Source organism: Cupressus sempervirens, chromosome 9, assembly GCF_028749045.1.
Source record: "Cupressus sempervirens isolate cs-2001-9-10 chromosome 9, ASM2874904v1, whole genome shotgun sequence".
NCBI lineage: Eukaryota > Viridiplantae > Streptophyta > Pinopsida > Cupressales > Cupressaceae > Cupressus > Cupressus sempervirens.
In genome coordinates, this window is record NC_143126.1 from 462,696,501 (window position 1) to 462,708,602 (window position 12,102).

Here is a 12,102-nt window from a genome sequence, read left to right on the forward strand (position 1 = left end):
CAAATCAATCTTGGAGAAGTAGCATGCCCCATTTACCTCATCGATCAACTTATCAATGCATGAGATAGGATATTGATTCTTAATAGTCTTTCTGTTCAACATTCAGTAATCAATGCACATCCCAAGTGCACCATCCTTTTTCTTCACCAAAACAACCAATAACGCAAAAGGGGACTTACTCGGCCTAATGTGACCCATAGCAAACAACTCCTTAATAGTCTTATCCATCTCATCTTTTAGGGTGTCGAGAAGGAGTAATCCTAACAAGCTCAGTGCCCTTCCCTAACTTAATGATGGCTCTATGCCTCTACCAAGTGGCCTGCCAAGTGGTAAATCACTAAACACTTTACAGTTTTCAGTTCTGAGTTGTATATCCAAATGATAAGTTGGTTTATCTGTCCCATCAAGTGTAGGTAACATCCTACACTCTGCTACCCAATCAATCATATCATGCTCAATGAGCGTTGCATCCGTATAAATGAAATCAGCTACAAATTACTGTTCTTGATAACCTTAAGGATATGAGTTGTATTGTCCATAACAAACCTCATTTCCATCTTCTTAATGTTGAGATATATATCCTCTATAGTGTATAACCCGCTCATACCAAGAACAACATAAGTACCGCCCATGTCAACAACATTAAATTCAGCCTTAAATGCATAATTATTTAGCCTCATAGGAAGCTCAGTAATCATCCTATTAAACTTAAAAGTGTAACCATTAGCTACCTATACTCTATTGCCCTCAAACTCCTCAATCTGAATGCCCCTCCTGGAAACCAACCATGTGTCGATAAAATTATGAGTGGCGCCTGTATTAGAAGAGCAATAACTCCCTGCCCTCCCAAGAGACCACATAATCTAAGTGGTCCTTCCTTTTTCATGCTAGAAAGATACACTACCTTAAGATTAGTATCATCAATAATTTCCTCACTATTTAACTGCTCCCTCATGTGTCTCTTGTTCATTTTCAACTGCCTGTTCCAAAAAATCAGAACTCTCTTCATCATCATAAAACCGCTCCATTATCCTCTTTTTACCCTTAGGTTTCAAAAGGCAGTCATGTTTTTCATCATAAGGACCCCTACAATAGAAACAAAGTCTCTTCCTCTTTAGATCATTAAGTGTTTCTTGATCTAAAAGGGCTGTCATGGGTCTCTTAGAACCAAAATTATCAACATTCTTAGGGGCTTCCTTATTGTCATAAGATGAAGTAGAAGGTTTAGAAGCAAACTCGCTTCATGGAGTAGACATCTCTAAGTTCCTCACCTTCTTCATTGCTTCCTGCAAGAAAGGTGGATCCAAGGACTTAATCCAACCTTTAAGAGGCTCACCGAGTCCCTCAATGAATAGCATCACTCGTCTCCTCTCTAAAATGTCATGCACCATCACTAATAAGCGATGAAAATCACTAATAAATGACTAAAGTCCTCCAGTCTATCTCAATTGTGTTGATGCACAGAAATAAGTCTCAAGGTCTTTCCTATGAAATATCTCTACTGGTCTATCCACAAACTCCTAGTAGGATACAATCTGATCATTGTACAATGATACTAACCCATGGTACCACTAGTTATGTGCTATACCATCTAAACACAACACAACAAAGTGTATGACATCCTCAATCATGGGACGTAAGGAGAGATAAGAATCGAGCTTGTTGTAATGTCCCCATTTTTAGCAGGTTCCTGCTGTTGGCTAGTTTAATTCACCATCGTGACCCTCGTGAGCTAGCAGTCGGATTTGAGGGTCTTAGTTATGTGGTTATAGGCTTTCCAGCAGCCTATGGTGTGTTTTGGCTCAATTTGAGGTACTTACTATTTATAGTAAGTCGAACTGTTAGTTCCGATGGGCTTAGTTGAGCTAGAGGAGTTGTATGATGCTCTTAACTTTTATTTCGGGCTTCCAATTTGGGCTCCAAGAATCTTAAGTCACCTCGTTAGGTTCATTCATCGTCTTTCATCATCAGGATCACTTTGGTGTTGTCAGATTTCGATTATGATGCTTCTTCAGTTGTTTTCGCAAGATGAATGAATTATTATTATTATTCATCTAAATACGCTAAGGTTGTTATTTTTGTTAGTGTTATTAGTTGGTCAACTCAGTATCATAGCTCATTGGAACCAGGACGAAAAGTTTTAAATCATGGGAATAGGAAATAGTGGCCTTGCATGTCAAAATATTAAGTTATGGTGGAAAAGGTCATTTTTGGAGCCAAAAACAAGTAATAAATTATATTAATGGCACTTTATTATATTTTAATGTGGTGTAAGTGGAGTTCTTTTAGGAAACTGGTGCCATTTGGAGATTATAAATATGAGGACATTTGATGAGAAAAGCATCCAATTATTTGATTATCTTATCTTTCTTTGTTGTCTTTGTGACACTTTTGAAGTTTTGATTTTTGTGCCCTTGCTGAAGTATAAAGGTTTGGGATCTACAGCTGAAGTATTCTGAGAATTATTTCGAGATTGGTTGGCGAATTGTGCTGAGGTATATGATTTGTCATTCCTCCTGACTGTTGCAACTATTTCTAAGGAGAGGGTTTTAGCTGGCTGAATTTGTTAAGAAAATTCAAGGTATTATTGATAATTGCATCTGCTATATAGAGGCATGTTTTGGGGACTTCACATCTCTGTTTTCTAGCGCCAATTTTTGCTGCATATTGGCATTGGTTTTTTTAATTGCTGGTGATATATATGGGCAACATTGGGTAGCATTTGTGTCATGCTTATTCCCACGCAGTTGTAGCTTTCAGACATCATTATTGGCACTTTCCCAAGCTGCTGCAATCACAAATCTGGGTGTCTACAAACTGATCGGAGGTCTGGTTTTAATACCATTATCTGGGCATTAAAGGGCTGCAGTGTTGGAGCCATTGTTGGCATTGTTGGTAACTACTGAAGGATGTGGGCCTTTCTTATAAAGGTTGTGAATTGTGTCATTTAAAGCTCAAGGTGGAATGTGTTCGGTCTGCTGCAAATTGGAATTATACCAAACATTTCAGGTTCCCCTTATATTCAATTGTAATTTTCAATTTGTGAAGCAATAAATTTGCAAGTCATTAATTGCAAGATTGTTTAGAATTTGATATTTTGCATTATTAGACCTAAGTTATTTACTTGCATATTCTAGTATTTGATATACACCAAAACATTCATATATTCTGAAAAAAACACAAGATTGCAAGACATTTCAAAACAAAAACAATCTTATTCAACATTACAACAGTGTGAGCCAGTCGAGTTATTACACTTGTGAAGCCAAGCTCTCATAGTAACCTTCCCACTACTGTTGAAGTGAATCAAGGTAATCTTGTTGGTTACCTACTTCAAATCATTTTGTCGTAGCCTTTGTCTCATATCAGGTCCAAACCTACCTCTAGTGTGCTCTCTCTTCTGTGTTAGAAATCTATCAAAGACTGGTTTTTTCTTAATTGCCTTTGGTAAAGCATTCCACTCTACATAATGGGCCACCACATCATCAACAAATGGTGTAGCCTCAATCTCAATACTCACCACATCTGACTCAAGCCTCAAAAAAGGAAGTTGTTGTGGCCTATCGTATGTACCTGTATGGTCCACCCTATCATCAACTCTAGACCTGTGAAAGCTAACTGAAACATTCCTGGTACCTTTGTCTCGGCTATGTCCTCTAGGAAGAGAAACGTGCTACAAAGTCTCAAATAGCTATTGCAGAACATTAGCAACATGGTGCTAACCATGTGCAAGGGCCATGAGCATCTCCCTAGCCTCTCTGTCAATGTCAGTACTTGTACTAGCATCTTTGCTATTAACTAAACCACCATCGTCTGTGTCACCCATCGTGCTAAATTGAATCTCCTATTTACCCTTGCCTACTGGTGAAGTCCTAACCTGCAAGTATAATGTACTCCAAGTATAAACTGTTGTGTCATAAATGAACCCAATTCGCCGTAGGCTAAAACTATTGCAATGAACCCTGCTAGCTCACTAAAAAACTCAGTTGTAGAAGTCATTATTATCTTTTGAAGTTTTATATCTATTTTTGTGTTTTGAGAATATATGTTTTTTGGGGTTTTTCAAATATAGAGAAATAACAACTTGAAATGCAAAGAAATTGACTAACCTCTGATCACCAACTTTACTATTATTATTCAGACTACAAAATATTCACAATTGCAAATGCTCATATACAATAATTTACTCTATTGAAAGAACTTGGTAGTCTTGAAGGTTGGCATTGGATGTTTGGAGTAGAGACAATTTGTTGCAGCTTGTATGAATCCCACACCAATACCCTATAACAGATCGCAACCAATATTCAGAATGTATGGCTGCTATCAAACCCCACAAAGCTCCAGTAACAGTGAGCGCAGCTCCAGTAATAGTGAACACAGGTCCTTAATACACTATGATAGATCATCCAACACTTTTAGGAATTGCAGAAATACAAGTCCCCGCTGTAACTGTACCTCATTTAACCACTTTGCAGTCAATGTGTCGATCGTTTCTCAGCTCAAAACTCTGCAAACATGGATCAAAATGCAGATGTCAGATCAGAAAACAACACACAATTCATTGGCAATTACAGCCAATTCAAAATGCAAATGGAATAATGGAAATTCTGAATTTCCCAACACTCACATCAAACCCTTGGAGTTCCACCAATTTCAATAAACATAAGCATATAATGAGATGCTCAATCATTCATGAGGAGTGCATTTTATAACTTTTAATGGCCAAAGGCTTCTTCCATACACCGTGCTAAGAGTCTTGCAGAATACACCTTTCACTTAAGAGTCTTCTCCAACACACCATCAAATTAGAACAAGTAACTTATAAAACCATTTATTAAGTAAGACTTGATGAACACTTCCAATATGCAACATCATACCCAAGCTCAAAGGACACTGATATAGCCTAGATTCGAGGCATCACTGCTACATTGTCAAAAATGGAAACCGACTCATCTGACTTACTATAAATAGTAAGTTTCTCAACTAAGACCCTCAAATCCCAGTGTCAGCTCATGAGGGTAGCATGATGAACTAACATGCCCATGTTCCTAGGACCTTCTAAATCGAGGACATTACAAGGTTCAAGGAGATGAAGCAATTTGGGAATATGGCACCATGTTAGAGAGCTTGACAATGTTGAGTATCAAGAGATATTTTCTCTTTCCCAAGAAGTTTGATCAAGTCAACAAGATGAGTATGATGAGTTGGCACATAGTTGCCTTCTACCAATCAAAAATTCAAGTTACTAACACATTCAATCACATTATGCCAAGTGTACAATTTTGTCATTGGCACTCAAAAGCCTTGTAATTTTCTTATTGGCCCATAAAATGGTGCCTTCATGTAACTGGTGGATAATTTTGCAATCCTAATTAGTGTTTGTGGGGATTGATCTCGGCCCTTGATCTTGAACCGATCTTGGCCCTTTATTGCAATTGAACAACTAGAAAAGACCAAGGCCTTCTTATTTGTGGAGTTAGTAGTGGAGTTAGAAGCTAGAGAGCTAGTAGAAGGTTATAGTAGTAGTAGGCTAGCTAAGGTAGAGACTTGATCAAATTGTTGCTAGGTTGCTTGGAACTGATTGATAATTCATTGTTTGTTTTCATAGTGAATTACTTAATGTTGCTTTTAAGTGTTGCATGGTTTCTTCAATCCTCACTTGGAGTAGATTTCATTTTATGTTGTTTAGAAGTAGTTTAGTTAGATGAAAGGCATTGTGGATGTTTACATGCAAGACTCCAATATAAATTAGGACACTAGCCTCTTGATGATGGTAGGAGTGTCTTGTGTGATGAGCTAGTGATTAGCATTGAACTGCAATTAACATTCAATCTTTAGTTTGTGTCGATTTGCTGGGATTGAAGAGCAGATATTGATGTGAAAGTCATTTGAGTATTCATTAGAACTTTACACTAGGTGGGTGGAGTCACTAATAAAGCTCATCTAGTAGAGTTCAAAGTTCGTCCATGATTCCTTGTATTCATAGTTAGGAGTAGAAGGAGGCAAAATTAGCAACTTTAAGTTGAAGTGGGAATTGGAAAATCAAAACTACATTTCATTGGGCATTGTGAAGCCAAATCTTTAGAAGTTCAAGTAGTTGATATAGATGAATGAATAGCGTAAGTCCCCTAAGTGATTACTAGAAAATCACATTATTTAACTAAGCGAACATCCACAATAGAAGGAACATTAAAGTCATTTCATTATCTTACCATGCAAGCTTAGCATGAGAGATGACTTCATTCAAGACAGGATTGGATGTTTGATGTTTCACCTTTAAGCATTGAGTATTTGATTATGTATGTTGTAGTGGAACAAAACTCACATCATCAAAGATTGGCACTCGAAGGAGGGCATGAAAAAAGTTCATTCATGGGGATATCAATAAGAGTGACCTTTCAAGGCTATATTTGAGATAGAAGATCCCTCTAAATGCAACAAATTCAAAGAAAGTGAAAATTTTGAAAAATCCAGAAAAACGTGAAAAGGCTGAAAAAAATGAAAAGGTGAAAAATAAGAAAATCCAAAAGGAAAGGATTTCTTAATGGACAAGTGGATTGATGATCTTCCAATTTGGTTTGATTTGAACAAGAGGCTACATCAACATAGACCATCTCAACTTGCACGAACTTCCAATTTGGTTTGAATTGAACAAGAGGCTATATCAACATAGACTATCTCAACTTGCAGCATCATGACAATGCAGGATACATGGCACCACTGGGCATGACGAGATGCATTGTTTGGTGTTCCTTTTGAGAGTGGAGTAGGCATTACAAGGAACAATTTATTTTTCAAAGCTATATAAGCCTATGGTACTTGTCAAATTGGAATTTGACTTCTATGAGTTTATAAGGAAGATTCAATGGGAACCAAGACACAAATATGCAAGAAATGCTTGGTGGTGTGCATGGCCTCTCACATTCTAAATCTACTTGCCCATCTTGTCTAGATACCATCAACTTACAAATGTGTTGGTATGAAGAGTGTTGCATTCAGCATTAGGTTGGACATCAGACGAAGATGTCACTCATCAGTTAGAAATTGAAGGATGAGGAAGAAAATGAATTACAACAAGGTAGGGTGGTTGAGCTTTAAAATCAAGATAATCAAGCAGAGGACAAACTTTTATACATAATATCAGAAGAAGATGTCACCAAGACAATAAAGGGATCTATAGAATTCATCCAAGGGAGGGAAAAGATAGAAAGAAAACAGAGACAGATAGATACACTTGAGGAATCACAAGAAAATTAGTGCAAGTAGTTGATATCCATTGAATGAATAGTGTAAGTCCCCTAAGTGATTACCAAAAAATCACATTATTTCACTAAGCGAGTATCCACAATAGAAGTAACCTTGAAGTCATTTCATGATCTCACCTAATAGCTTAGCATGAGAGATGACCTTATTCAAGAGAAGATTGGATGTTTGATGTTTCACCTCAAATGATTGAGTATTTTATTTTTATATGTAATAGTGGAAGTTGTGGAACAAAACTCACATCAATGCATCCCAAAGACAAAATGGCACAATGTCCCTTGAGATAGATCAACAAGCTTAGATTTGCACGCAAAAACATTTAAAATGCTGCATTTCCAAGGGAGTTCAAACACGTCAATTTTGGGAGAGAAATGCTTCAAAAAGGAAGAATCCAAAGACCACACAAGGGAAAATGTGCTTGGCCCCAAACCCTCACTTTCGAATTTAAAAACAAAATAAGAAATTTATAGACAAATTGCATCAAATCAAGTTGATGTTTTTATATCTACTTTACTGAGTTCCAGTGATGAGTTTTCCTTGAGGGATGATTAGAGGCATCCTTTCACTACATTTTGATATTTTGTACTTGTCTTGATATTATTCTACTCAATGTAATCATCTTTATGATATTTTTTATATAATAGAAATCTTCCATTTGTCGTTTCGACAATTTCATTTGTCAATTTGAGATTTTTTTAAGTATTCCAATATTTTATTGATATTCAATGCTCATTATTCAATTTTCAAGTATTTAGTATTTGCAATTATTCTGTTTTACTTCTATAAATCTTTTTGTAACTAGCATTTCAAATACCATATGTATGGTATATGGTATATGCAGCAGGCCCCCACCATTGTTTCCCCCCCAACATGCCCCCACCAATCCCAAACTTAGGTCCTTTGTCCTGGAAACCCGCCCCAACATCTTCCTATCCCCATGTCCATGACGGGAAACGGAACACTAAATTTGAAAGCATCTTGCATTTGAATCCCTAAAAGAAACTTTGTGGTTTTCCTGTGAATCAGTTTTTAGGAAAGTTTGTCAAATACCCTGGCCTCTCTTAATGTTGGGTACAAAGAAAGACTTCACAGTCAAATGCTATGATACAATTATATTCATTAATTATTCAACAAATTCCATCGAACCTAATCAAAAGTTTCTATAAGAGTAAGTCCATATATACAAACAAAGGTCCTATAAGTATATCCAGAAAGCCCATTTATTATTATGTATAAATGATGTTCCCTTTTCACTCATTAGATTTTGTAAATGATTTGAGACTTGAAGCATGCAATACTTAGTTGCTGTTGAAATTTTGCAAGAATGGCTTCTTGGAGGCTCTAGGTTTCACACATCTGTAAATTGTGTTTTTGTAAGACAAGCATTCCTATCCATCTAAGAAGTGAGGATTTAGAGGGGAAGACACTTAACAATGTGGAATCACATATTGGGCGAGGGAATTGTGCAAAATTATTTTCAGCATTCTCACTTTATTGATGCTTCCAAAATAAAGTACAATCGGTTGAATCAATAATTGCAAGAAACTGAAGGTCCAGCAATTCCTGATGCCAAGTACTGAGAAGTTCACTGGACCCATTGTTGAGTAAGACTTTTTGAAATCACCAACATCCGGCCTGCCATGTAGCAGTCCTTGACAAACTTCATACCTATAAAACAGTGGAACAGATCCTCTGCGAAGTTAAGACAATAGCTGGTGCATTTCCTAATCTCCTTGGCACATGTTTTATGAAAACCTTCAACGGGAAATCTTGCAATATAACTGATTTTAAGTTCCCGCGTAATATGAAGCGAAGATAATAACAGCTAACAAACATTATCCAAATCTCAAGACATGCCTTTTCTGTGAATCATAAAACTGACTTTGCTCAAGCATTTGAATCTTCCACCAAAAAGATTATTCATTCAATTATTTGCAATTAAACACCTATTAAAGTGATTGAAGTACCAAGGTAGCAACACCATGGCCTGCTACTGCACCTCCAACAACTCCCAGTGGCGAAGACGCAGCTGCAAGAGCTGGGATTACAGTTAAAGACAGAGAAATTTAGATTCATGTGAAAGAAATAATCTTTACTAGTAAAAAAAAAGGTGTAATAATAGGTGAGGTCATGTTACTATGCTTGACGAGCTCACCAATTGTAGAAAAAAAGGATTTGTCACCCCATTCTGCAACAAACACAAGAGCAAAAGTGCTGATGACTGTATTAGCTGCTGCAAGAATCCCAGCACCACCTCCAGAAACTCCAGCAATTGCTAGCTCTGCCTGAGTCAAAGTCAAATAGCTCTTATGATTGAGATCTGAAAACTTCATGATGTCCACATAAAAGAGGGATCTCTAGATTGGAATGAAAAAGAGAAAGAGAGAGGGAACTTATTTTGATGTTTGATGACAGATAGTTTAGTATTATTAGGACTAACAAAAATTCATGTGGGTAACTTAAAAGGCAGTAAGGATCCATATACATGAGTGACCATTAACATCACCGAAAATATGTTAGCCTACTTAGTGGGAATGTTGTGCAGTGACGTACCTTTGTCATCTACAATTTTTCCAATTAAGTTGCATTACATCCTAAACACAAAATCTGAGACCAGATTAATTTCAATGCACACTGAAGATGTTAACAAACGATAGTTTAAAATTTAAATCTCTTCTAAAATAATTGGAAACATGGATTGACAGTCAATAGGGAATGGAGTTTGATATAATGACCTAAACTAGTTTGAGTTTTGAACAAAATGGGATTTCTCCTTTCTTTGTTTCCTATCATGGTCTGGATCCCGTTCATAGTCTTACAAGAAGTTATTTTTCTAACATATCTTATTTGCTAATTTTATATGTTAAGCCTAGATCAGAAATGAGTACTTGAAGGAAACATTTGTATGGAAAGTGAGCATAAGTAGGCGAAGAAACAATGGAAGATTTGGGTTAGTCATAAAGTTAAAAAAAATTACACTAGCAGTTGCACACTTTTGTCCTTGCAACGACAAGCCGATAAGTTAGATTTTTCAAATTGTCAAAATCTGAAAATATAAAATAATAGTTTAATGAAAGAATTTATGCTCCAGCTTTTACAATAAAAAAGGAGATAGTGAAATTATTTTAATTTGAAATATTTCATATGAATAAATTTAATTTAATAATTTCCAATTTAAGTAAAATGAAATTTAGAAAATATCTTACTTTAAATAGACTACGAGATATGATTTATCTATATTCAGTTTATCAAGTATAAATAAAAAGATCATCTAAAAAAACTCCATTAATGTATTTTGTAATATAAAAAAAATCTTAGCAGACCCTATTTTTATTTAATAAAAAAAACATATCTTTTAAAATTGTGCTGGTAAATAAAGCTAAACAATCTAAAATGTGATGTCCTTGTTTTAAAATAGGATTTAAAAGTAAATAATAATTTTAGATAATCAAATTTTACTAAATAAGGAATAGTAATAAAAATTAAAGAAAAAGTTAATAAATAAAAATAGGATAATATAATCTTATTGTATTATATAATTGTATAAATATAATAATATATTATTGAAATTATTATATAATTTACAATTAATACAATAATACATATTATAAATAAATAATAATTTTTAACAAATGTTAGTTATCATATTAACAAATGTATCAAATAACCTTAATAAACTCAATATATGTCATCACTAAGTTTATTAACACTACATATGCTATTGACTAAACAAGACTACATGAATCTCCTCGAGAGGGTGGGCGGGTGGGGGGGGGGGGGGGGTGTGAATATGACAAGGAGCAACCATGAACTGATGGCGTAAATTCCACATCCAGAAGAAGACTTGAATCTAGGAATGTGGGAACTAGGAATGAATTCCTTGGAAGCTTGCAACACTGGTGGACATTTGTTCTCATGAATATAATTAATGGAGGTTCTGGAGATTATCTGACAACACATAGTCACTACACTCTGCCCAACAACAAGGATCAATCATGTTGAACAAAGGAGATGGATCAATGCACAGTCAGCAGGGAGGAGTTAAAGAAAGGTGGAAGACAACAACTTTAATAATACTTAAATTGATGCAAGCATGGTCAACTTAATGAAACGGTGGCAAACTCTTTTGTCAGCATAATAAGCAACTTCTGTTATGACAGCAACTCATATGCCACATCAACTCTTAAGACATGCAATTAAGAAATAAGGACACATATGGAAAACAAAGAGATAAATCCTACAGTAAATAGAAATAATATGTGATCATATCATTGAATAAAAGGGAACATTCAATTCCAATGGTAAGAAATGATTGCAACATCATCAGCAAACTACAAGGTACAATTTGCTAAGGAAAGGTAATTAAGATCATCGTAGTTGCAAAGACTAATACAGAAAAAATCAGAGGCGGCGACATATAGGAACTCCAATGTATTTCAGACCAGATATGTCAGAAGAGATTCATAAATGTTGATCAGTTATACAAAGTGATTGATTGTAAGATTATATTGTCGGCTAGGGTTGACCAAAAGGGAATCGCCATCATTTTTTATTTTCATATCAGAATCAAAGTTGGGAAACCAAACTCTTGCAAACTACCAAGATAGATAACATTGCATTAGCAATCTCTTCATCAAAGATATTGTCATTATACAATCATATTAAATACATATATTTGTAGCAATTAAATAGTTAAAAATAAGTCAGTTGCAATCTAGTTACAAGAATGGTCCTAAAATCCCAAAGGATCTTACAATCGATTTAGCGGCATTAACAATCGGTAGTCAAATCAGTTCACATTCAATTAAAATGGTATTCAGTTGAGCATAATTAAAAATT

General features: G+C 35.4%; 1 protein-coding gene across 11 annotated transcripts in view; it reads right to left on the reverse strand.

The window, feature by feature from the left end:
* Positions 1-12,102, reverse strand: part of LOC149539340 (GDT1-like protein 1, chloroplastic) — a 203,345-nt gene that overhangs the window by 89,174 nt on the left and 102,069 nt on the right. For 7 of the 11 annotated variants that reach the window (XM_089800652.1, XM_089800650.1, XM_089800649.1 and 4 more), the window contains 2 exons: positions 9,419-9,548; positions 9,231-9,301 (listed from right to left, as the gene is read on the reverse strand). In XM_089800652.1, the coding sequence (XP_089656778.1) occupies positions 9,231-9,301; positions 9,419-9,548 (201 nt within the window). Of the gene's footprint in view, positions 1-4,455; positions 4,508-9,209; positions 9,302-9,418; positions 9,549-12,102 lie in introns of all 11 variants that reach the window. The other 4 variants (XR_016356224.1, XR_016356225.1, XR_016356223.1 and 1 more) reach the window with 2 other exon arrangements.